Source organism: Mustela lutreola, chromosome 9, assembly GCF_030435805.1.
Source record: "Mustela lutreola isolate mMusLut2 chromosome 9, mMusLut2.pri, whole genome shotgun sequence".
NCBI lineage: Eukaryota > Metazoa > Chordata > Mammalia > Carnivora > Mustelidae > Mustela > Mustela lutreola.
Window position 1 is genome coordinate 115,734,297 of NC_081298.1, and position 27,602 is coordinate 115,761,898.

At 41.7% G+C, this 27,602-nt stretch overlaps 1 protein-coding gene across 3 annotated transcripts; it reads right to left on the bottom strand.

Annotated features, from left to right (window-relative positions):
• Positions 1-698: 698 nt before the first annotated feature.
• Positions 699-27,602, bottom strand: QPCT (glutaminyl-peptide cyclotransferase). 3 transcript variants are annotated; one of them, XM_059188582.1, is made up of 7 exons: positions 27,359-27,598; positions 18,678-18,824; positions 11,465-11,743; positions 6,306-6,482; positions 4,249-4,348; positions 2,819-2,935; positions 699-1,010 (listed from the first exon to the last, which is right to left on the bottom strand). In XM_059188582.1, the coding sequence occupies exons 1-7, from the start codon at positions 27,479-27,481 to the stop codon at positions 865-867; spliced, it is 1,089 nt and encodes a 362-aa protein (XP_059044565.1). In that variant the 5' UTR covers positions 27,482-27,598; the 3' UTR covers positions 699-864. The 3 variants fall into 3 exon arrangements, with proteins under 3 accessions (XP_059044565.1, XP_059044566.1, XP_059044567.1); XM_059188583.1 differs by lacking the exon at positions 18,678-18,824 and having other exon boundaries at positions 27,359-27,602; XM_059188584.1 differs by lacking the exon at positions 6,306-6,482 and having other exon boundaries at positions 27,359-27,602.

Below are 27,602 nucleotides of genomic sequence, written 5' to 3' on the forward strand. Positions count from 1 at the left end.
GAGAAGCAGACTCGCTGTTGAGCAAGGAGCCCAACATGGGGCTCATTCCTGGGACTCTGAGGTCATGACCTGAGCCAAAGGTGGGTGGTTTAATTGACTGAGCCACCCAGGTATCCCCAAAATAAAATCTTGACAAAACGAACTATAAATTATACAATTTTTCATTTGTGTATAAAAAAGTTTACATGGCATTTAATTCTGATAATTTTTATGAAATAAACCCTACAAAGATTCCTCAAAGAAATTTTGAAAGTCAGGGGCGCCTGGGTGGCTCAGTGAGTTAAAGCCTCTGCCTTTGGCTCAGGTCGTGGTCCCAGGGTCCTGGGATCGAGCCCCACATTGGGCGCTCGGCTTGGCAGGGAGCCGCTTCCCCCTCTCTCTCTGCCTGCCTCTCTGACTACTCGTAATCTCTGCCTGTCAAAATAAATAAATAAAATCTTTAAGAAAAGAAATTTGAAAGTCCTCAGACTGCATCTGTTTCATATTACAAGAGACTCTCAACTATAAAAAAAATCATAAAACCAAGGCTACACATTGCACATCACCATCGTATTTAAAGGACTATTTGGAAGACCATGATACTGAATGTATGAATCTGATTTAGTTTCATAGTTTCATATCTGAAGGTATTTATTTTCTGCTTTCTAACATTCATTTATCTTTATCTCTAGACGAAAATTAATGAACAATTTAGGACATGATGTAAATCTAGGATTTATTGATCACATATTCAAAGACACCTACAGAATGAATCTATAGGATGGAAGTTCCACACTGCATTTGTCTGGAATGAGATTATTTTAAGTTGTGTCTTGACTTCTGAATGTGAAACTGGACACCATTACAATAAACTAAGACAGAATATTACAAATGAAGATATTCTAACACAAAGACTTGTAGGATTTTGTTGAGATTGTCAATGGTTGTTTCATCCAAATTTTCTTCATTGTCATCCATGGTGTGCCAGACTTCAGGGAAAGGATATGGGATCAGATGCAAAACTGGAACACCTAATAAGAAAGAACCAAGTTGTAATTAAGTGCTTGTTTCCAGTGAGTAAATTAGAAAGTATCATTCTTCAAGCACAAATCTGAGTGGGAGCCCTATACCATATAAAGACAGCTGATATTTCATCATTTTCTGTGTACTTCCTTGTGTCTTACCCTTTTACTCTAAGGTCATTCATTCATTAAACAAATGTCAATTAATTCAGTAAATAATTATAAAGTGCCTACTATTACCAGTCACTACTCTAGAAGTTGAGATTTCATCAGTGAAAAGGCAAAGCCCTGCTCATACAGAGCTTCCATTCCAGGAAAGAAAGAAACAAGTAGACAAAGTAATTTTAGAGAATGATAAGGGTTCTAAAGAATAATAAAACAAGGGGCGCCTGGGTGGCTCAGTGGGTTAAAGCTTCTGCCTTCGGCACAGGTCATGATCCCAAGGTCCTGGGATTGAGCCCCACATCAGGCTCTCTGCTTCCCTTCCTCTCTGCCTCTCTGCCTCCTTGTGATCTCTGTCTGTCAAATAAATAAATAAAATCTTTTTAAAAAAGAATAATAAAACAATGTAGGAGAATAGAGAATGAGGGGCAGACAGCTGAACCAAGAAAGATGTATTTAAAGTCAGGAAAGGCCTCCCTGAGAATCTTACATTTAGTTAGAGACATGCAACAAAACGATAAACAGGTTGTGCAAAGATCTGGAGATGAGCATTCCAGACAACAGTATTAGTAAGTGCAAAGGTCCTGAGGTAGGAGTGTGCTTGGCCTGCTCAATGTAGCTGGATCAGAGCAGTAGTTGGAGAGAAAGGCAAGAGGAGATTTTGGAGACGAACAGAGTCAGGGAAAGGAGGCCTTTATAGATAGATCTTGGTAAAAACTTGAGGTCTTATTCTACATGATGGCAAGCCACCAGAGCTTTAAAACAGGGAAGAAACGTAAATTTTTTAAGATTTTATTTCTTTATTTGTCAGAGAGGGCGAGAGAGGGAGCACAGCAGGGAGAGAGGCAGGCAGAGGGAGAATCAGGTTTCCCACTGGGCAAGGAACACAATGTGGAACTCAAACCCTGGACCCTGAAATCATAACCTGAGCCAAAGGCAGACACTTAATGGACTGAGGCGCTCAGGTGTCCAGAAGAAACATAATTTGATTTACATTGTTAAAAGATAACTCCAGCTCTTATGTAAAGAATAGGGAAGCAACAGCAAAAGCTAGAGACCAATTGGGAGTCTACTACAAGAGCCCTTGAGTTGGTTTAGACTTCCACCATCGACATCAAGGGTATTGCTTCCCTGTTAATCAAAATACACCAGAGTTACACAAAGTATAAGAATATAATCTTGGGTGGCTCAGTGGGTTAAAGCCTCTGCCTTTGGCTCAGGTCATGATCCCAGGGTCCTGGGATCGAGCCCCGCATCGGGCTCTCTGCTCCTTGGAGAGCCTGCTTCCTCCTGTCTCTCTGCCTGTCTCTCTGCCTACCTCTCTGCCTACTTGTCATCTCTGTCTATCAATTAAATAAATAAAATCTTTAAAAGTATATATATAATCTTAATCTATTAATGAGAAGGCAAGGCCAGTGGAAGGTGAGCTTTTATGAATATTCTGGAATGAGGGTAGGGGCTTAAGGATTGGAATGACTTCCAGGAAAAAACAGAAGTCGTGAGATGATTAGTGGATGATTTAATCTACCAAGTAATTAAAGGTAATGGCTCCTCACCCTTCTAGATTGTTGCAAATACACAAAATACAATAAATATTCAGTAAATTAAAAATGCATATGTACCCATGTACATCCACACATACACACACACATTACCTCTTCTTAAAAATGGAATATGGTCATCCTGAATCACACCTCCATAACCATAATTCTGGAAATACCATCTCTCTGAAGAGTGATCCTTGAGCAAACCTAATTTGTGGAGTTCGTGTTCTGCAAATGACAATTAGACAGTAGATGATTATCGATTCTTATCTGAACAATCCTCAGAATGCAGAAGGAATTTGAAATCTCGGCACATGTGACCATGTGAGCCCAACTACACCCCCGACAATAAGCATCTGGGCTGTACTTGAGTATGTACATTTTGGCGTAGCTCTGAGGAGAGAAGAACCAGGCATGGTTCTAGCTTTACAGGTGAGAACCTCCTTAGAGATTGATACCAAGTAGGACAATGGAGAGGTGGAAAACAAGAAAACCACAGAAAAAGGGTGGAGGGGGGTGGTAACAAAAGTTTGCTTGAGACTCAAGTAAAAATTTCTCTTATAATATTCTAGATTTGGATATTGGCAAATTCTGAACTCACTGCAAAAGTATGAATTGAGATGGTAGAGTTTTTTCCCGCAGCTTAGAAAAAGAGAATTTTGTTTTGCTACTAAGGGATTCCTAGCCTTAAGTTCTAGCCTCAAATGCAGGCCTTCTGGCCAGGATTTTTATCATTTATCATTAACAATCTATCACATTTTCATCTTCCCCTAATGTCAATTGGCTTTGTGTGTGTGTTTTGCGGGTAGGGAGGAGTAGTGGAAGTGTGAAGGAAAGAAGCTATTTCCCTTTTCCTTTACCAAGCCCCAAGTCTCTCTCGAGCCATAGATATTTTATGTCTTTGCCTGGGCTGGCTTGACCTGGTCCAGATTCATTTATTGTCATTTAACTGACATGACACTCTCCCTTAAATTACTTTTGAAGCATCTTGGCTTACTCCTGCATTCCAATCTCTTAACTTCCTTAGAAAATCCTAGATTTAAAGGAAAATCCTGTCAAAATATGGTAAGAAATGGAAGATGACAAAGACAGAGATTAAAAAGATAATGAAAAATTAGAGAACGCTTTTTGGTATCATGAGGATCAAAATAGTCATTATTAGCCAGCATGCTTTTCAAGTGGAGTTTTCTCTGGACATGCATTCCATACACTGCAAACAGGATGCTGAGAAAATATTTTCAAACCATTGCTAGTGATACGCAAATATTAAATGTAGCATTGCATGATTCTAGTTCCAAATGCAGTCTCGTGTCAGGAAATAAAGTAGGCCTACTGAAAAAAAATAAATAGGAACAATAAACTAATCAGTAAAGCAAGAAAAAAAAAGCCATCAAACTATATTATATTTGCAAATAATACATTTAAATCATAAATTTTGAATTTTCTTTTTTGTTGTTGTTGTTATAAATGTTGAATTTTTAAATGTGGTATTTGTCTGTAGGAAGGAACTAAGTTGACTATTTAGTGACAGTGGTGCTTACCAATTGCTTCAAGTCTATCAAACCATCTGGCAGTTTTGGGGAAAAAATTGGGAAATGTTGGGTGGGGAGCTCCAATTAAATCCAGTAAGACCAATAAATCCTAAGAGAGAAAAAAAGATTATTTAATCCCTGTCACCAAAACACGTTTCATATTCATCAATAGAAAAAAACCATCAGTGAAAACTAACCTCATTTTAACAATTACGAATAATCCAGGAAGCTCTATAAATGGACAAAAGGTTTAATAACATTGTAAGCTGATTATTTTGAAGAACTTTAAAAAATCTTGCTTATGCAATGTGGACAAATGGTAAGGTATAGAGTTTTGGGAGGTCACAGACACTAGGGTAAATTAGAAAGAGGACATTTAGATAATACTTTATAGATTAAAAAAGAATACTTTACTTTTATTTTCAGATGGGATTCCAAGCCTCTCTTATAGTCTATTCCATTCTAATTAGTCATTTTATCCTTAGTCTGTAAATGTTACAGCTCCCTACAGGAAAGCATTTGGGTAGTAACTATTTACTCCTCAAAGCAGCATATAGGAACAATTTCTGGACTACAAGGTCTGTGACCTACTATCTGGATCTCCATGTTCTTTTCCATCAAACCAGAAGCTCAGACTTGCTGGGTTTTAAAGGCCCCTTCTAGTGACAAGTCTCCATAATTGCTCCAGTGTTCCTCATTCAAGCCATAAAACATAAGCAGGCTTGAGGACTCCCTGAAGACTACCCCCCCCCAGCTTTAAGAACTCCTGATTTATATAAATGAAATAACATGTGGGTAGATATGTAGCATAGATCCTGACACATAGTCGATAAATATCCGCAGAGTCCATGATTCTAAAGGCATAATACCTATTAACTCATGAATGATGAGTAAATGTATTCACTGGGGGAAAATAAGTTTGTTTGAAATAAGACTATATTTACAAGGTTGGATCAGCTACTAAGAGTTTTTTTCTGGGGATAAAACAGCCTTAACTGTCACTATGGATTCATATCTTTGGACCGATAAATCGCTTTGTTCCTCCTCCTGATCAATCTGGTCTCTCCTCCTCCTCTGAATGCTTTTGAGCCACTTGGGTCAAAGGATTGGAAGAGATGCCAGCCATATTCCCTGGCCCCATTATGAGCTGCCAACAGACAACAGGGTGCAGAGAAGGCCGGCATGACGTGTTAGAGCCACAGAAGACACTTAATGTGGCCACTGGGACTCACAGGGTGAAGGTCAATGATATAGCAAAGGAAAGGGATGTGTGGAGGGGGTTAGAAATGGGCTTTCAGTTCACAGGTAGGGTGAGGGCAGGGGTGGATGAGGGCACAGGGAAGAGTGAAGTCTTGAGGGTAGCATGAGGTTCCAAGCTGGGCTTAGGGAGGATGTAAGACTTCGTGAAGGTCAAATATGGGAAGATTAACAGAGTAGGGAGGGAATTCAAAGGTGATGTGAGGGACTAAGGACGGAGTGTGGGCTCAGAAATGAGAATTAAAATGGAGTCATGGGTTGCACACATTACTTGATAATAAGAGCAGGGTTTTAAGGCAGCATCAAAAAGGTTTCCATCCCCATGGCAACAATATTAGACCAAAACTCAACCGACACAATGTCACATACATGCTCGGAGTCATTACAACACTTGGAGGCCACCAAGGAAACTCTTCACTCCCATCCCCTATATCATGTCTCATGGCACTCCAGTTCCCAAGACCCCAGGCTCCGGTTTATAGAGGCCTCAGAGAAGGGATGTGCTCGCACCATCCCTATACAGAACTAGGGAATGTGCTCCTGCTGGGCTGGACTGAATCTGATGTTTTCTTAATCTAATTTTTTTACATCATTTTAATTAAGCTCAGTCAAACATAACTTCTAACCTGGAATCATTCTTTTTAGCTCTGGGATTCCTCAAAAGCCCAATGCCTGCCAAGGAATGTTCTAGAATAAACACTGTGCTCCAAGAATGCTGTGGCATTTTTAGGTCTTTAATTGGCCTGAGCTTTGGCTTCCTTTGCGGCAGAGCCTGCAGCTGCAGCACCATGAGAATACCCCAGACTAACCATGCCTTGCAGTTGGTTGGTGTCTTTCGCTCCAGGTGGGTGTGGAGTCGATACCATCTTGGGAGCTAAGTGCCGAGACCCATACAGGGAATCGCGAAGAGACCAATGAAGTAAAGCCTCTTCCCCATCAAAGAAAATCAGCTGCAGTGAGAGATCAGGCTTGGAGTCTGGAATATTCTGGTAAAAAGAATAGAAAAAGATAGCAAAAACACTGTGAGGATTTTTAAAAAACAGCATGATTTCCTATTAACCTGGCAAAAAGACCGTGAAGAAAAGGAAGATAACCAAAGCAAGTGAAAAATGCCAAAATGGATTTTGTACCACTTTGCTTCCAAAACGCAGCCCACTTCCCCCAGTCTTCACCCATGTATATTTCACTTTCCCACGCTCCCTCTGAATACAGAAGTCCTGTACATTTTTCTTTATCTTTAGACAAATTTGAAACTTTGAAACTGTTGTGGTGGACCAAGAGACACACACCCAGTTTCCCACCAGAAGGGTGTGCTGCCCCTGCCACCTGGAGAGCTGTCCTCAGGTTTTCAGCTGCTAGTCCTTTTAGGGACTGCCTCAGCCGTGGGGGTGTCCTATATCCAATGACTGAGCTAAGCAGGTCCTGCAGGCTCTATAGGGCCGTTCCACCTCCAGAGCTCCCCAGCGTTGGCTGAGCCTGTTGTTGAACCTGCATGATTGACGTCTCCCTTTGCCTAATCCCGTTTCTCTCCCCTCCCTGCTGCGGCTGTTAAACCAGGGCCACTCCACGTGCTAAACTCCACGTCAGTGTGCATCCCAGGGAACGCAACTTGAAACAACTGCAAATCTTCCTGGCTTCCCACCTTATTTGAGTCTGTAATTTTTTTCACTGAGTCTAGGTTCAAGGATCTGCCTTGGGAATACCGCAGGGACTCAAAGAATAATAATTACAGCCTCTCCTTTGAAGGAGGCTACATGTCAGTTGGGTTAGGAGAGAGAAAACAAATATGTGAGCAGGACAAAGTATGCCAGGGGTCACAGATGCAACATAAAACTTTTCTGGGAATTGGATAGAATGAGAGGTCAAATCCTTGGGGTGTCAAGGAAGATATTATGAGTCATTATTTGAGCAGAACTTGGAAGGGTTAGTAGGATTCTGATAAATTTTATAATTTTCACTGTCACATCTCACTTTTCAGATGAGTCCTTCTGGTAACCTACCCTCCACAGTCCTTCAGCCCCACCGGAACCCCTGATCTATTGACTGATTCACCTGCTCACAGTCCTTTAACCCCATGAAGTCCTTCACTTCATATTCAGCTTAAATTCCACAATCATTCTAACCACTCCCTTGCATACATGCTCAGCTCTCTGGCCTCTCTCTGCCTTGGCCAAACTCAAGAGGCAAAAATAGAACCTTTATACCAACTCTCTGCCTATTTTGTGCCTGCAGGCAACCGAACCTGCCTGAAGAAAAGTATGCAACCATTCGCTCTCGCCACCTCAGCACAATACTGGGGATATGCTCCCATCAGACTGGACTGAATCTGAGATCTCCCTAATCTGTTATGGAGGTCATGTCTCGTTTTATCTCTCTAAGGCTCTCTCTAATCTCTAAGGCTATTTAAAACAGTGTCCCTTAAGTTATCTCCTGCTCCTTGTGTTTTATTTCCTTTGAATTCATTTTTCAACTCATATTGTTTATTCCTTTTCTTTCATGCTGGAGACTGTCCTCAAATGTCTGGTTTTCCCTTGTGTTCATTCATATTAAAGAGTAAGGTACTAGGGGCGCCTGGGGGGCTCAGTTGGAGCATCCAACCCTTGATTCAGCTCAAGGTCATGATCTCAAGGCCATGGGATTGAGCCCCATGTGAGGCTCTGTGCTCATCAGGGAGTCTGCTTGAGATTCTCTCCCGCTGCCCCTCTCCCCACCACTTTCTAAAAATAAATAAATAAATCTTAAAAAAAAAATAAAGAATAAGCTTCTAAAACACTGATTAGAGACACAGATCGGTTGGCTTCACTGCAGGGCAATCTGGTGCCCAGTTGGCGTTTTCACCTACATATCCCGAGGCTCCTTGGGCAGACTTACAAATGCTCCCCTCGAGCCTCACCTGTACCTCCCTCACTATCTCCACCAATCCCTGAGCCACTCCAGGGTTTTGTCAGGGGACCACTGACTTCTCCATTTCCTCCATGCTCTGGGGAATATGACTTCTCTCTACTCAGATATGTCATTTGCCATTTCTCCATTTACCTTCGGTCCTCATATTGTGGTTCCTATTAACACATGTTCCCTAGTTTTCTCAAAGATGGAATTTTCCTGATTGTTTTAGGGTGATTTCCTAAGATGGAAAAAAAGTGTCTTTATCATCTGAAAACTACGTTATCTTTGTAGGCTAGTCATTGCCACAGTTTTAATATCCACTACTTAATTAGACCACAAGGATAATTTATTACACTTTGAGTCTTTCCATAGGTCCTGACAGTATTAAGCACAGGATATATTTGTCTGTACAGTACATATGTATTTAGGGCTTAATAATTACTAAGTACTTGAACAGATTTTCTCATCAACAAAAGGTATAAAGTAAATACTTCTGTGGAGACATCCTAAGCTTCCAGTTGTTTAAAGGGCCTTGACTATTTCCAAAGTCCTAGCTCCAAATCAAACAGCATAATAGGGGCGCCTGGGTGGCTCAGTGGGTTAAGCCGCTGCCTTCGGCTCAGGTCATGATCTCAGAGTCCTGGGATCGAGTCCCGCATCGGGCTCTCTGCTCGGCAGAGAGCCTGCTTCCCTCTCTCTCTCTCTGGCTGCCTCTCTGTCTACTTGTGATTTCTCTCTGTCAAATTAATAAATAAAATCTTTAAAAAAAAAAACAAAACAGCATAATAATGAAACACCAGAGCAAAATAAGATTGCCTGGGACCAGAGACATTATGCTCATGCTCAGGGCAGAAGCCAAAGCAGGTAGCTTTCATAACTTATAGGCTTCAATGTTCAGGTGCCTCACTGAAATTTCAACAGCTGAGTGACTCCAGTGTTCAGTGCAAGGGTTTACTTTCTGTTCCATCATTACGGCAAGAGTAAACTGTGTGGTGTCCCATAAGGCACCTTGCCCTTTTTGTTTCTTTTCAGGATTAGCAGGAAAATAACTGTGGCCCTCAATTTCTGGTAACTCAGTCTTGCAGCTGGGAAAATATGTTAGGCTAATCTGTGAAGGTCTTTCTGTTCTTCATGGTACTATGATACATGTCTAGGTGCCAGTGTCAACATAGTGGGTGAATTATCTGCAGTCCGTCCCCACCCAAGGCTGTATCAGCTAATTCCTCAGTAATAAGGTGTAAAAACCCACCCGAAACTCAGGGGCTTAAAGCAACACGCATGTGTCCTCCTGGGTCTCTAGATCAGCTAGGGGACAACTGATCTAGGCTGGGTCTGGTTGGAGAAGCTCTGCCTCACCGTGCTGTCATTAAGTTTGGCTCTGCTCCACCTGTTCTATCCTCCCCCGGGGACCGATGGGCCAGCCAGGGCATGCCCTTATGGTAAGCCCCATTACACAAGCACATCTCCAGTCTCTGCTTGTGTCACATCTACTAGCATCCCATTGGCCAAGACAATCAAACAACCAAGTCCAGAGCCCAAGGAATGAGAACCTACAACCTGCTACCCTGGGAAGACAAAAGATGGGAATGTCTAACTGTAATCTTACCACCGGAGGGTTGTACAGAGTTGGAGCAACAATCCAGTCTACTCTCCTGTCCTCTCCCACATCCCATTCCACTGCCACCTACCCCATCCATGAAAGCTGAAGAACTTGAAGCCACTCCTTAACACAAGTTTAAAGGATGACTGGAAAAATGAACCCGATACTCTTCACATTTCAATCAAAACTAGTCCTTTTTTTAAATTGTCCATATCAGTGCTACTTCTATGAGAAAGGATAATAAGAGAAGAATGTGCGTGTGTTTTTTAAATGGGGATGTCCAACCAACAATTCATTCAGCCATTTCTGATTCTAGTCACTAAAAACAGGTATGAACTACATAGAAAAAGGCAAAGGAGCTCACCCAAAGAAAACACACCTACTAGACAGACTATGTCTTTCACTTAATGTTCTTATACTAGAATGCAAACATGAAAAATTAAACTTTTCTATCAGCTTCTGAACTCTCTCACCCAATCGCTGGGGAAAGGTACTCGTTAAAAGTAGAGCAGAAGATTGGACAAAGACATTATAGAAGGTTCAAGAAACAAAACAAAACAAAGCAAAAAACAGTGAAAAGGATATGGAGAGGTTACAAACAATTCTTGCTTTCTTCAGGTGTAGCATATCCAGCAAAAATAGATCAAATATCTCTATTACTTCCATTACAAGATAAAACTTTTACTTCTTTACCCCCATTGTAGCAAAGGTTGGCCCCTTCATAAAGCTCTAAGGGGGAAGAAAAAAGTACTTGTTGCCTGAGAACCAAGTTTATTGTTTTGCTTTGTTGTGTTTACTTGGTTATGAGTGATATCTTCACAAAACGTCTTCATCGAGCTTAGCACTTTTTTCCAATATACCCTTAAGAACAGAGACTGATATAACATCTGAGAGTCCCAGAAGTATTTTGAGCTGAGACCGTAACAAAAGCTCCGCTATGCTACATAAAATTGAGCCGAGATTCACAGATGATAACAAAAATGCATTTCTGCCCCATGCTTTTCATCTTGATACGTCTGAATTACCCACTCCCCGCACCACTTTACAGCGTCCCCCTCCCTCAACTCAAGAGCCACATCTCTCAGATTAGGAGGTTGTGATGTTTCATGGCGAAATAAACAAGAACAAAAAAACATACTGCTCATATATAGGCCCATACCAACTGTCACCTGCTTCATTTTTTGCAAAGAAGTGTTGCATGTCATATAATATGTATGCAAAATGAAGCAATCAAGTACCAATGAATAAATTCACCATCGCATATCATAGTGTGAGCTTCTAATTAATATTCATTTAATTAGCTATTAGTTAATTAATTACTCAATTAATGAACTCACATGCTTTTGCAACAAATTAGTACAAAATGTCCAGAAAGTCTACATTTCTAAATAGCCTTCTTACTACCCCCCAAGGATTCTAGAATTCACTCTGAGTTCTTTTAATGGGTTTTATCACAAGAATCTACGAGATGGAAACAAATACCTCCAAGGAAAGGAGCTGCTTATCCAAGGCACGGGCGAGTTCCAACATCATGGCACATGGCACGGCTGAATCGGTGGCTCCCACGAACACTCTGTTGTCCCAAGGGTGAAAATACTTGGAGTCATAGTGACAGGCAAGGACCAAGTGTCGTTTAGCATTGGGATTGAGAGTACTGATGATATTTGAGAAAGACCGGTACCCATAGGGTGTCTGACTCAAGAAAGTGTCTACTTCCAAGACCCAATTAGCTTGAAGTCTCTGAATTCTCTGCATGATGTGCTGATAAAAGAAAAACCAAAATTTCAGATCTGGACAGTTTCCATTGATTAACTTTGTGAATATACATTTTTTAAAAACGTTATGTGATGTCTTTCAAGTTAAAAGTGCAATACATGATCATGGAATTAATAGCAGGAACAATTAAAGGAAAAACTATCCCTCTCCCTCTCTCCTAATCGTTGTCTGCAAAGCAATCCCAATCAATTGTTAGTATAACTAATGTTGATAGTCTGATGTAATCCTTCCTTTAAAAAAAAAAGAATTCATCTGGTTATCTGAGAGAAAGAGAGTGAGGAGGAGCAGAGGGAGAGGGAGAAGCAGGCTCCCCGCTGAACAGGGAGTCAGACGTGGGACTGCATCCCAGGACCCTGAGACCATGACCTGAGCCTAACGCAGACACTTAACCAATTGAACCACCCAGGTGCCTCATTAGTCTGATGTATATCCTTCCACACCATTTTTATTGTTTATATAACAAAAACATAATTGGTGAACAGGTACATGCCTTTATGGGACTAGAACCTACGTTGTACATTATTCTGCCTCTTACTGTTATCATTTAACGATGTAGCAGGGTCGTTTCTGCATATCAGGAGGCAGAGATTCAGTTCAGTACACATTAAAGTCCACTTTCAACATTTCTAGGAGGTTAAGAAGGCATTTTAAGAAGTCAGATATACCAAGGTCCTACAGGTCTCACCCCCTACCCTCAGCTCTTTGAGAGCAAGAACAGCAAACGGTAGCTCTTTTTGTCCCGAGAACACAGCATGTGCTCCAAGTTCACCAAATACTTTAAAATGTAATAGACACTAATGAAAGATACTGACGGTACAATGAAGTCCCATAGCAAGAGGGGGTTGGGGGATATTGGACACCTTCTTTATCGATATGGAGCCTTCTTTAAGAATCAGTAAGCAACTCTGAACCATAATGACAGATCACGTTGTTTTCATTTTGCACCTAAAGTAGACTCAAACCCCACTACCAATGGTAAAAATAAAAGGGAATCTATTTTCACATTTCTCCTGGTCACCTGGGAACTCATGAACAGCACGGTGACTGAGAGGTTGCAGATGGAAAAGAAACACTATTTCTGAGACTGGCAGAGTCTTCCTTAGGAGTCTAGGATATGTGGTGGGAGGAGCTACGGTGAGCTCATGGCTGTTCCTTTGTCGCTTCCCGCCTCCATTTTCCCCTCACCTCATTTTTCTCAGTAGCTTTCATTTATTTTATTTTATGTTGAAATATTGTGTACATCTTTGTAAGTTTGCCTTAAAGGATGGCTTTAAAACATCAAATGACAAACTAACCATTGCCAGAACTGGCCGTTTGTTCCACAATGAACATCCAGTAGGCATGGCCTTTGAGATGATAAACAAATAACTCATAATAACTGGAAAAGAATGGAAGGATTTTGTCCCTTTTTTTGTTTTGTTTTGTTTTTGTTTTGTTTGGGGGGTTTTTCCCCTCAAGGAAATACAAATTTTCTAGCCTAACCAACTCTTGTGTGGCCTGTCGTAACTATGTGACATGACACATGGGCAAAGGCTTTGGAAACACTGTGGCAGGAAGCTTCCAGGAAAATAACTAAACCAGAGAGAGGATAGGGATTCTCACTCAGTCTTGCAACAGCCAAATAAACAAACAGTCCCCCGCTTTCACTCCCTGTTTTCTTTACTGTGGTGGACTTTGGCCACAATTGGTTGTGCCTGCAGTCCCTTAACTTTTCCATTTCAAGATTGTAAATTCTTTTCTCAAGGATAAAAGGAAGATGTTTCGAACATTTTTGAAACCATTGTTTGTATCTCGTTTGCTTTGTTTTCATCCACAATTCTTTTATTTAAAGGATTTTATTTATTTATTTATTTATTTATTTATTTATTTGATAGAGATCATAAGTAGGCAGAGAGGCAGGCAGAGAGAGAAGGGGAAGCAGGCTCCCTGCTGAGCAGAGAGCCAGATGCAGGGCTCCATCCCAGGACCCTGAGACCATGACCTGAGCCACCCAGGTGCCCAATTCATCCACAATTCTTAATGCTGGGCTTTGCTCACAATAGGCTATCACTAAATATGGGCTGATAATGGGGCGCCTGGGTGGCTCAGTGGGTTAAGCCTCTGCCTTTGGCTCAGATCATGGTCTCGGGGTCCTGGGATTGAGCCCCACATTGGGCTCTCTGCTCATAAGGGAGCCTGGCTTTCCTCTCTCTCTCTCTGCCTGCCTCTCTGCCTACTTGTGAGCTCTCTCTCTGTCAAATAAATAAAAAAATAAAAAATCTTTGAATATGGGCTGATTATAACTAATACGTTAGCCTTAGTGAAAATACATAAAATTAGATTATATCAAACATTGGTAGTTTGAATAGAGAGAAATCATTGTGTACCTCACATAAGCTTTCCACAGAATCTGAAAACAAGTTATTCCCAGACTTTGAGGAAAAGAAATTTTTTCCACAAAAGGGGTCATCTTTAAAAAAAAAAAGAAAAAAGAAAAAAAGCATACAGTCCAGAACATCTGGTATCCAGATGATGAACTACTCCAAAACCAATAGCAGCCTAAAATGAATTGGAATTTTTAAAAATAGATGTCTGTTAGCTCTGTTCAGCAAAGGTCTCACACTCAAACTCATTTCTCAACTCCTAAATAGGTTGTGGACATAATTTCTGATAGCTTTTGTTGACACTAAAATCCACAAAGGCATCAGCAAATGTCCCCAAGAGTCCTCCCTAAAGCAACCTTTCTTTATTCAGTATAAATATTTATTAATGATCTTAGCAACGAATTTTTTTTTATAAACAATCGAATTGGCTCCATAATCTAATTAGGTCACCAATATCCCTTGCTGCACTTTGGCCTTCAGGCTTAATCTGCAAGTTCCCATCACAATTCTCTATAGTAGGCTCCCAAAATTACTATTCTGTTCACTATAATTCCCTTAGCAGGGAGTGCTTCCTGAAGCCAGGTAGCAAGAACTCGGGCCCACCAGGAGTGTAAAATGCAGTTTAAGATATAGATTGTATTTTGGATTATTATTGATTTATTTTTTGGAGTGGGGAAGGGAGAAAAAGAAAGATGAAGAGAGAGAAAGAGATGGCTAGATAAAGACAAGAGAGAGCTGCAGAAAGAGTAGACAGACCAATATTGCATTAGAGCCAAAAAGGATAGAAAGGTAAAGGTAGAGATAAGGAGAGAGACCGAGAGGGAGAGAGGGAGAGAGAGAAAGATCGATATAAATGGGACATTTTACTCTGGGGGAAATGAAGGGGAACCTGGGAATTTTAGTTTAGCATTAGTGAATGACCCTGGGTCTAATTTAATTTCACTTAAATTTTCACTTCCAGTTTCCAGGAAACAATGATGGTCGTAGACCAGGTTTTTTTGGTTGGAGGAAGCAGATTCTACAGTGTTTGCACCAAGTCTACAAACAAGTCATTGTCAGGATGCTGAATCCTGCCGCCTGGGACTTCAGGGTAGCTATTCCTTCTCGGACAGTCCACATATTAGTCTCTTGGGCTCCATGTTGAGCGCTCTCCTCCCAGGATCCTTCACCCAGGGATTTGCATACTTTCAGCTGAAGAAGCACAGCTCCAGCTTCTCAGATGTACTGTTCATCTATAGGGGATTTTAACCCTGAGATTTCTAGCTTGCCTCTTTCAGGCAAAGTTTCTGGCATGCTCCTTAGTGAGATTTTATCATCTTAATTTTTTAACCATTTTTTAAATTCCCATCTCAGAGAGAAGTCACTGAAATAACCCCAAGATTTCACAGCTTCCAACTATTTATTTAAAAATAAAATCTCTCCTAAAAAATATATTCTAGGTGCGCCTGGGTGGCTCAGTGGGTTAAGCCTCTGCCTTTGGCTCAGGTCATGATCTCAGGGTCCTGGGATCGAGCCCAGAGTCGGGCTGTCTGCTCAGCGGTGAGCCTGCCTCCTCCTCTCTCTGCCTGCCTCTCTGCCTACCTGTGATCTCTCTCTCCCTCTCTGTCAAATAAATAAATAAAATCTTTAAAAGAAGAAAAGTATCAGGGATTCTTGCTCTTTGGTTCTGCTACAACCCCTTTAAAATATATATATATATATATATTCTGAAATATATATATATATATTTATATATATATATATATATATATTCTGAAATATATATATATATATATATATATATATATATTTATTCTGAAAATCCAGTAGACATATATAGGTTCATTGAACAGAGGAAGTAAAAATGGAGACTTATGGAGGACACTTGGGTGGCCTCCAGTTGGTTAAGCATCTGAATCTGAGTCTTGATTTCTGCTCACGTCATAATCTCAGGATTGTGAGATGTAGCCCTGCATTGGGCTCTGCACTCAGAGTGGAATCTGCTTGGGATTCTCTCTCTTTCCTCTCCCTTTGCAACCCTCCCTTAAAAACAACAGACACTATGGGACACTGTTCCGATATTATTCTCTGGAAAAGAATCTATAGCAAAGCCTATCTTTATTGATAATTGCAAAGATCAATTCAATAATCAATTTTATACCAAGTCCACGCATCTTTAGATTTGAAAGTCTTCTCTAGTTATAACCCTGAAACTCTATAAATGATAAAACATCTAATCCAGTGCTCAAAAAGATCTCAGGAAAATGTAGATTTTCCACCATTCTTGTGTGAACTTAGTTCTGAGTGACAGGTCCTAATCCTGGTCAAATTGAGTCTGTTACTGTAACTCCCTCATCATAGCCTAAGTGTCAAGGACTTCATCTTCTAAAGCAGAAACATTTTATCTTCCACAGCTTAGGGGTCAGCTCTCCAAAACATCATGGTGATTTTATAAAAATTATAAAATTATAAAATTGAATCTTTTAAGTGACATTTCTATCATAACTATGCAGTTCAGATTGCCACCACATGAGCTAGAACATGCATAAGCAGCCCAGCAAACAGGTCCCAGCACATTCCAAAATACTGTCAATAAACTTCTCATTTTGCCTCCACCCCACATAGCATGGAAAGTGTCAAAGGTTTAGTCATTTTAATGTAATTTTTTCTCACAACCATGTCTATGTATATTATTTATGCTGTATATTCTGCTAAACGCTACATACAGAACCAAATAGCAGGATTTGTTGAGTTTATGGATTTCTAAAGCCTGCAGGCAAGGACCCTCAGGTCTGAAGTATTCATAAATGGTTCTGGGTCTCCACAGCCTTCTGATCAAATGGGATGGGGAAATGAAAAAATTTGAATTGAATGAATGAATCTATAGACCTAATTTTTTTCTAATGAGGAACTGAGGATTTTGGAAAGCCCCAGTAAGCATCCTGAGCTTCCTTTAAGAGAATGCTTGGGAGATGAGGCCCAGGGAATATCACTGAAATGAATGGTTTGGGTCTCATTCTCCAACTCAGGCAAGAGAAGATCCAGAGCTGAGGACTCCGAACACACACTCCAGATTTGGTTCCTCCTAGCCACTTCTCTTTAGAAATAGGATCAAGAAGTGAAACAGATTTGGGTCCAAATTCTGGTCTTATCACTACTGTATGTCCCCAAACAAGTTGACTCAAATACATAACTCAAGCTTTTTCAATCTGTCACACTAGGATAATAATAGTACCCACATGACAGCATTGTTGTGAGGACTGAATGAGAAAATCCATGCAAAGAACTTCATAAAGTGCTTGACCAAAAAAAAAAAAAAAAAAAGTAGTGCTCCATGAAAGTCAGCCATGATCATTAATATTCCTCTCTCTGCCTAAAGGTCAGAAAGAACAAAAAGGTGCTCTTTGGGTATCCACTGTCTAATTCCTTAGGAGAAACTGGTGCTGTGTGGTTGGGAGACAAAAGCTTAATGGAGCAGCAGACAATGGCTCTCTGGGCTAGACTCGAGAGGCAGGAGCCATATACAGGGCACAATGGATGAAACCAACAGCTGTGTTGCTGGGCCTGGCAGGTGTCACTCTAGCACAGAAGTGGAGTGCTAAGGTCTTTTGCCTTTAGGGTTAGGCAAGTGGAGTCCTCTCAGAGGAGGGTTTGAGGGGCCAGTCTCTCCCCATTCTTTCTTGAGATGTCCCTTGAAATGGGGCTATTCTGAAAAAAGCAGTCATTCTGAGGGGGAATATCAGATCACTTAGGAAGACTGGCACTAAGAAGGCAGAGACATACAAGGTACACCCCAGCTATGGTTTAATTTACCCTCTACAGCAGTGTCTCTCCAACTGCAATGGTAAAATCAGTGGATTTTGAAATCCATTTATTGGGTCATGACCAGCATTAAAAAACAAAATAAAACACAACTAGTAAAACAGAATTAACGATTTCAGAGTAAATTGCAGGTAATGCAAGTAAGAAGAGCGCAGATTTCTTTCTTGAGACTTTTGTGTCATTTAAATCTATTTTTATGTTTATGTGTATAAAATATAATTCTTAAAAATTTTTTTGGAATTTTTTTTTTAAATGAGTCAGAGTTAGAAGTTTCAGAAGTACCACACTGGTACAAATAGCTTATCACTGATCTTGACTTTCCCTCCAAGGACAACACAATTTCCCATGAGAAATGAAGGCCTGATAGTACAGTAACTCACCCTTGGCCCAGAATGGTCAGCCAAGGACCACCTAGGGCTGTTGACCTTGGGCAGTGTAGGGTCCAAGAAAATATGTTTGGGTGCCTGGTGGGGGTGTTATAGGAATGACCAGGAGTTGAATACTTAGAACACTCTCTCCTACTCTACCCTGACAGGGATTGCACACAGAAATTGATTTAGATGAACGTGTAACACTCAACGTAGAACAGACATTCACTTCCCGTTGTTTGGTTGTCTGGGTTGCTTCCTTTGGTGAATAATAAGATGAGATGACAGATCTGAATATCAAACAACTCAGAACTTGGGACATGGTAGTATCTCTCACATGAAAGGGAAGTGTTCAACAACCTTCAGGGGTGTGGGCGGCATCCTCACCTGGCGGGCAGCATAGCTTCCAGGGGATCCTGGATATCGCTCTATCAGCAACGGTCGTAAGTCCTTTTCCCACATCTCAGAAATATTGGTGCCTTCTGCAACTTGTCGAAGAGATGATGAGTTCAAAATGGCTGGTTGGTGGTCATACTGAGGATTGAATAACATTATTGAACTGGCTATCATTTCATAGAATGGTCACGATTTAACACGGAGACATTTACAATAGAGAACTCTTTCTTTTGAACCTCAAACGAAAGAGATAAGTCTTACGTCATAAAGCAAATCAAACAACTCAAGTCTAAAACTTGCCCCTCCGATCTAGAAAGTTACACTGTTTTGGAAGCTTATTTTAAAAACAAAGTGAATGCAATGCATCAAACTTGAGAATTAATATTTGGCACTTCCTGTGCAACTTTTAATTATTTTAGTACAAGTGCTTTGTAAAACTATGATTTAAGAAATCAGTTTTTGACCACCTATTCTTAAGAAAACCCAACATTTACAAAACTGGAGCCAACAGAACAATTATACTTTGTTAGCACAATGGCTTTATAAAAGACAATGTGGCATTATAGAAGAAGCACTGTCTTGGAGTCAGAGAAGTTGGAGTCAAAGCTTCTGGCTGCCATTCATAGGTTGTATGACTTCGGGCAGGTCCCTTAATTCCTTATTTCCCTCAAAAAAACTAATAAAGGAATTTGAGTACATCTTCACTGTCCACTATGGTAGCCATTAGCCACATATGACTATTAAGCTCTTGAAATGTAATAATTTAAATTGAGATGGGATTTAAGTGTAATATTCACGTTAGATTTCAGACATCGACTAATAAAAAAATGAAAAGTATGCCATTAATAAGTTTTATGGTGATTACATATTGAAATTTCATATATTGAGTTGCATAAAACATATTATTAAAATTAATTTCACCTATACCTTTTTCCTTTTTTAATGTAGCTACTAGAAACCCTAACATTATATACACGCTTCTCCTCATATATTTTTATGGAACAGCTCTAAACTAGATGGTCATTGAAATTCCTTTCAGCCAGAGTTTGATGATTCTATAACCCACTAAATAGTATGCTCTTTATCTCCAGTTAAAGTTATTTTAAAATTCTATTAGCACTCACACTCTTAGGAGCATTTACCTATTAGATGAATTAACCTTAACTTAAAGAGCCCAATAAACATAAAAATCAAATTTCTATTGTAGATATGACTTTATATGCTGTATTTTCTTGTGATGAATCATTCATTGCATGTTTATCAGACACTCAGTGTTGAAAGGTGTTACTCTTCTCACAGGAAAGTGCGTGATTGATTAGGGGCTTTCTTCCCTAAGGGGAATGATGAAGGTAATGTAAGTGTAGTAAGTTCTTTGGAATGCAAAACAGAAGCTGGAGGAGCCTTGTCTACTCACAGCTTTTCCCAGCACCAGTGTTGGTTGACTGTATCTCAGTAATCACGGAGCTATTTTCACTCCGTGTGGCTAGTGAGAGACTGTGGAATTAAACAATGCTCATTACCAAATGACTTACACTCATCTACACTTTGCTATGCCTCAGTGTTACTCTCTGAGGTGATCATGCAAAGAGCATGGGCTCTGGGTTCAGATACACTCTCAACTCAGCCCCCCATCACTCCCTAGCTGTAACTCTGGCGGGTTAATAACCTCATTAAGGCTCAATTTCCTCATCTGTAAAATGGAGGCATTAACACCTACTTCTTAGAGTAATTATAATTAAGTGAGCTAATATAAGTAAGCATCATAGTAAACATTCAACAAGTTGTCATTCTGTTAGCTTCTATCAAACACAAAAGAGGTATAGAATTTAGAGCTGGAAAGACGACTTAGAGATGACCTAGTCCACCCTCTTGGATTTATGTCAGTGGAAGCTGAGGTTTCATAGAGACCAGATGATTTTCCCAAGGTTGTAGGAGAGCTCCAGGTAAATCTATGAGAATATCTGGGTTCCATGGATTCCCAGTCCCACGCCCTTCTGCTCTGCCTCCCTGCCTCATTATCCTGGAGGTAATCTCAATTGTGCCTGAACCTCTTTTTTTTTTTTTTCAAGATTTTATTTATTTGAGAGAGAGAGAATGAGAGAGAGAGAGAGAGCATGAGAGGGGAGAGATTAGAGGGAGAAGCAGACTCCCAGCTGAGCAGGGAGCCCCACATAGATCCTGCGACTCCAGGACCATGACCTGAGCTGAAAGAGGTTCCTAACCAAATGAGCCATCCAGACTCTCTGTGCCTAAACCAATTAAGGTTTGTCTTTGTTTACTGATAATATATTTTAAAATATATTTCCTGCCTAAATTTGTCCCTGCAGCCTTTAAATTCCTTACTACTTTCAGGTTAGGTTCTCAGTCTTTAAGTTAGCCCTCAGACAGCACTTTGAGAAGAAAGCTGACAGTAACAGACAAAACAACAGAAATGTGAGAAGGACAAAGAAGGAACTGGAGGCAAGAAGTGGGATGACGTCTATGGTTAATTACTACTTAAGCAGGCCGACGGGAGCCTGTCTGGTCTCTCCTACCGTCTCGCCACCCCCAGACAGGGCCACTCGCCCCAGCACACCATGGTTCAGTCTCCCTGCCCTCCTTAGATCTCCCAAAGCAGTGGGAGACTCTGCCTTGTCACAGCGTTTGCACCTGCGGTGACTTCCGGCTTTAAAGCCTTTTCCTCCCTCTTCACCTGACTCTCCTGCTTATTCAGGTTATGACTTGGAGATCACTTTCCTGTGTGCTGACTTGTTTAACATCTAATTTCATACCCGCCCCACGAGAGCGACGACTGTCTTTATATCCTATTCCCTCCTGCAGCCACATGGCGCCCCGGGCGTGCTGAGTCCTCAGTCAATACTGGGCGTGGTCATCAAATAAGGAATTGACAGAACGGACTCTCTGAAATTGCCTTCACTATGCCTGTGTCTACATAATAATAAAGTAAAATGAGCATTAAAAATATCCAATCAGTTAAATGTACAAGCAATTATGAGGAGAGGAGAAATGAGAAGCTACCAGCTGCAAAGTGCTAGAGAGGGCTGTGATTTTGGTGTCGTTGCTGTCTCTGAATTTCTCATCTCAATTCCCATGATGCCTTAGGGTTGGTTTGGCCCAGGGCAGTCTCTGTGACAACCGAGACCTTTTGTGTCAGGAAGGCTATCTGACCAGTGACTCCTTTCCTGTGTAGCATCTATTTCTCCACCCCAGAGCCTACCTGGTTACTGTGGACCAGGTCCTTCACTGAGTGTCCACAGTGGGAGTAAATCCAGCTCGTGTTTAAAAGGGCAATTTATGGCAGCGTATGAAAGAGTTCTGAAGAGATCCAAGAAAAAACAGGAACAAGATAAATAACCCTCCAGCATTGCTAGCTGTACCAGATACCACAGATGAAATACAGGTGAGAAATAGCACCAAAAAATGCTCGATGGATGAATGAAGGGTAAGTGCAACAGACAGGCCCATTGATTGATGCTCCTCCAAACCCAGAGTGACATGAGTTGTTTCTCAATCTCCTGGGCTCAACCATCTAATTAACATGCTTCTGTAAAGAACCCTCCTCTCCCTGCCTCCCTGGAAGGAAATAGACTCATGAAACCATGCAAATAAAAGCTTCCCAGTCTGGCGATTCACAGACCTGTACCCCTGGGGATAAAAATATATGTTTATAAAAAATAAAAAATTAAAAAAAAAAAAGCTTCCCAGTCAGTAAGGACAGAGGAGGGGAAATGACCACACTTCGTTAATTATTTAACCCTTCCTGGTCATTAAAGCGTTGCACTCTTCCAACCAAAATGGTGCCCATTCAGCTTTCAAGGAGCCTCACCCTCAGAACCCAATAAATACAAAAAATCTATGTGGAGACAAGAGGAAAGAGTGAGGAGAGAAACCTGGAAAGAAAGTGTGGGCTGGATAGGAGGAAAGTAGCCGAGGCAAAAAAAAAGTGTTGAGCCCAGTGTTAAATGCAAAACCCGAGTTAGTCCAGTCCTAGTCAGGTAAAAAGCCCATAGACAAGTTTCTTTGGTATGGGCATTCTCAGAGGAATGAGTCTCTATTACAGCCCCTGCCTCGTCTTTTCAGCCAGGCAGAAAGGACAATAAGTCTACTTTGGGTGACAAGAATCTTTCAGCTAAAAAAGTGTGAACCAGATATCCTGAAACATCTCCTCTGGGCTAATCACCTGGTGGCAGGCCAACAAGGGTTTTAATTACATAATTTGTAGAGTTGGCCCCACTTGCAGGGGGATTTGAGGTCCCAAGCCATTGAATTAAAGGGAGATCGTTACAGAAGCCCAGTGATTTCAATTCCAGTTCTCATCCCATATGAGTGTCTCCCACACAGCACTCAGATTAACTCCCATGTCTACAGGTAGATTCAACCCAGCCAGCATTTACAGAAATCCTTCCAGTGTGTTCAATGCCTCTGACATGACAAATGCAGTTGTGGGAAAGTTGAGAACTGAATAAGATAAAGTTCTGCCTTCTTTCAATGCAGGGAGTCCTCTACCTAAAAGAAAAGAAATGTCGGCTTTGAACCGACAATTCAGAGTCAAATCCCAGGTCCCCGACTTCCTAGCTGTGACTAGGAAAGCTTAATGATCTGTAAGAATGTCATAGCACTTAACTTGCCAGGTAGTAGAAGCTCAACAAGGGTATATTTTCTCTTTCTCCCCCTACCAATACACAGCCTACCACTGACCTTCCTGTGCCTCCATTGGAGTCTCCATTGGTGTTTCCCTAAGAATCGTGGTGGGTAAAGGGATGAATGGTTAAGGACTCTTTTTTTTTTTTTTTTTTTTTTTTTTAGATTTTATTTATTTATTTGAGAGACAGAGATCACAAGTGGGCAGAGAAGCAGGCAGAGAGAGGGGGAAGGAGGATCCCTGCTGAGCAGAGAGCCAGATGCAGGGCTTGATCCCAGGACCCTGGGATCATGACCTGAGCCAAAGGCAGACTTTAACCCACTGAGCCACCCAGGTGCCCCTGGTTAAGGACTTTTATAACCATGGAAGAGGAGAACCCTAAAAACTTTCAGAATTAAAAGTAGAACAATGTGAAGTGCTGAAGACAGCAGCAACAGCATGCCAGAGATGATTCTGGAGAAGGACCCCTAGGGAAGGGCAATCCTCCCATATATGGTTCCTCTGTTCAAAAAAAATCTGCCCCTCTACATCCAATATGACTTGAAATGTTCACCTTTGTTATAATAAAGGAAAATTCTACTAATTAAAATACATTGATTCCCAAGTTTATGAGAGAGCAAGTTTGGAAACAAGCTAAATACCCAACAATAAAAGGAGAGTAAAATTACAGAATATGAATGATTTTGCAATCATCAAGTGATGCTTTCAATGAATTTTATTGGCTCATGGAAATACTCACAATGTGTTTTTAAGTGACATAGTAAAATATAAAACCATATATGCAGCATAAACTCTAGTATGAAATGAGTATTCTTGTGTGTTATTTTAAAAAAACAATTAGTCTTAATCGAACACTTATTATAGGGCAGCATGGTGCTAAGCACTTTACACGGATAGTTCAATTCTCATAAAAACCTACAAGATTGGTATAATTATCCATTTCTTTTTTTTTTTTTTTTAAGATTTTATTTATTTATTTCACAGAGAGAGAGAGCGCGCACAAGCAGACAGAGCAGCAGGCAGAGAGGGAGGGGGAAGCAGGCTCCCCGCTGAGCAGAGAGCCCAATGCTCTCCCAGAACCCTGAGATCATGACCTGAGCGGAAGGCAGAGGCTTAACCCACTGAGCCACCCAGGTGCCCTAATTATCCATTTCTATAAATAAAAACACACACCATATATACACATGTCTATGCACGTGCATATAAATATGATATATACATATACAGAAAGAAAGAGGGATGGAAAGAGAGAGACTAGGAATAAAAATACCAAAATGGTTAACAGCAATTTTCTCTGAATGTGGCATTATGGGTGACAATAGTTTTCTTTTACTTTTCTGTATTCTCCATGTTTTCAAAATATGCATGTTAACTTTATAATTGAGAGATTTAAATAGAAGCCATACTTTTAAATGAATAGATTCCTTTTAAAAGAAATATGCAAACTTCCTAACAGTCACCAGTCTTTGACACCTAAGAGAGGACTAATGAGATTCCTTTTAATAGCAAGTTGACGAGGTTGTACCAAAGGAATGCATCTGTACCAAAGAAACAGGGTTGGGGATGAAGGATGGGACAGGATTCCAGAGAAGTAGTTTGGGAATACACTCAACCCCCAGAAGAATAAACTTTAAGCTCCAAGAGGGAGATCAGGAAAGGGGGTGGGGGGACAGGAGAGAAGGTTCCAGATACAAATTATCTGTTTTGGAATTCTATTTAAGGTCCGCTCTAACCAGAAAAAAGAGAAATAAGCTCTTCCTCTGGCCCCCCAACCCACCTGCCCCATCCTCCTTCACTACCTGGACACTCTCCCCTACCTACATCATCAGCCGGAACTCATTTACCTTGGAAAAGAGAGTGGAAGAAGACAGAGGACAGCTCTTTGGTTCACTGGTATAGGAATGGTCAGGTGACCTCACCTCTAAATTGGGGTTGAATCTCTCCTCTCCTGGGAGGTTCAAGTGAGATGCTTATATATAAGTGTCCTGGTGCCCAGATGCCAATAGCTCTAAACATACACCTATAGGCCCACCTGAGAATCTAACCATTTATAATACTGTTTCTATGGGGAAATGTCTGTAGGTTTCCAATAACCTTTGAACTCAACCATCAGGTAGTTTTTAAGTACTAGATCCCACTGAAAGAGACACACCTTTATCTTAAAGAAAACGGATTTTGGAATCATTGTTTTCTTTACTAAATCTCACCTTTTGGCAGACCTCAATGATTAAGATAGTTACATGTGATATACAGCAGGAAGGCTTGTCTTTTAGTATGGACCAATTTACTTCCCAGGCTGCAAACTGTCCAGGCCACCTATAGGACTTTATGTAAGCCTACAGAATAAGGGAGGAGGGGACCAGAAATTGGCAATTGTCATGGCTGAGCATCCAGTTTCCTAGCAAAACAATGATTAGAGAAACTTCTTAAAATAAATATAAAAGGGATTCATGCTTTAAAATACTTTTCTCAGGACACCTGGTGGCTCACTGGGTTAAAGCCCCTGTCTTCAGCTCAAGTCATGGTCTCAGGGTCCTGGGATCGTGTCCCGCATCGGGCTCTCTGCTCAGCAGGGAGAGCCTGCGTCCCCTTCTCTCTCTGCCTGCCTCTCTGCCTACTTGTGATCTCTGTCAAAATAAATAAATAAAATAAAATAAAAATACTTTTCTCAAAGTTAAATTCTCATTAGTTCAAAACATGTCCAGAATTCAAAACTTTCTCCCACCTACAAATACATCTTGCCTACAAATGATTCCTAAGAACAGCTCAAACAGTTCCCGTATCATTTATTCACCCATTTAGATGAATCAGAAAGACACTTTGGTGTGGCTCCATATTCTGGTTATTAATGCCCCCTTCCCAGTTTCTGACCAGGAAGGTACTCAGGGTGAATGAAGAAGGAAAGGATTTAAGTATGGGACTCCATGTCCCTTAATGGACTCCTACTGAACACCCATGGAAAGTTTTTCTTCTGATGCAGTAACTCTTGAGCTGTCTTCCCACATCCTCTCCAGGGTCCCTGTGGCTGATGGTCTCCACGTGTAAGTGGGGGCACGTTGTGGTGTCTAAACGGTGAAGCAAGGAAACATAACACAGAGAACTGAAGTGGGCTATTCATACACACGTGCGTGTGGCTGCGTGCGAGTCTGCAAGTGACCCAGAGAGGGTCTCTGCATTCACCAGTGTGCCCTGTTTTCCCACCTTGTGAGGAAATACAAGCACACCGTCAGCATTTAAAAGATCTGTTCCACAACACTGTCAAAGTTTATAACCCTTTACTGCGTTTCTTAATATTTTTTAAAGCATACCATTTTACACCAATACCATCAACAAATGCATAATGCCCTAGCAATGTTACGATTTCAAAACTGTTAACAACAAATAACTTTGAACCTATTTATTTCACACAGAGGAAATTGCATCCTAAGTTCCTTATGTGAATTTCCACCTACCACTAGATACACAGCTCTGACAGCTGCATTTATTCAATGTTAAGAAAAAACAAATATTTTAAAGTGAATCCGGTCTCCAGTTAGAGCTGTTGCGCTTAAAAACCTGAAACAAATGGGAACACACATCTGTCCAGAGACTCCAACGTCCCAAGGGCGTTCGCTGGTGCAGCGGTGGGGGAAGCGGCGGGCACACCCCCCCGGGCGCGCTGCGACCGCGGGCCTCCGGGGTGCCGAGTGGGTGGCGGCGCTGCGAAGCGCCCTCACCTCCCAGCTCGGCCGCCGCCGGCTAGACACACTTCCTGTGCCTATCGGTCCCCGCATCAGACCGCAGCCGAGGGGAGGCTGGTGACATCACTCTGCTCCCGTGGCGTCTCCAAAGCAGCCCCCGGGCCAGTGAGGCACCCCGACGAGAACGCAGAGCCCCTATTCCTCCGGGTGCCCTTTGCGGGCTGCGCTGCCTGGGCGGACGCCGGCGGCTCTACCCGCCTCCCACCCTGCCAAGGTGGGGTCTCCCGGCCCCGGGTGCCGGCACGGCGCACCAGCCGCCCAGGTACAGTCACGCAGCGGCAGCCGCTCACCTTCTCCTGGATCCAGTCCACCGAGCCTCGGTATCTGACCCCACGGGCCGCCAGGGGCAGAGCGGCCACCAGCAGCAGCAGGTGGAGGGTGTCCATGGCCCGCCGGTCCCCACCGCCTGCCATCTCCGAGGCTGTCTGGGCGAAGGCTCCCCTGGCCGCCGGCGGTCGCGAGCCCGGGAACGCGCGTCCTTCGCCGTCCCCCTTCTCCACCCTTGGGTCGACTGCGCCCGCCTCCCCATCGCCT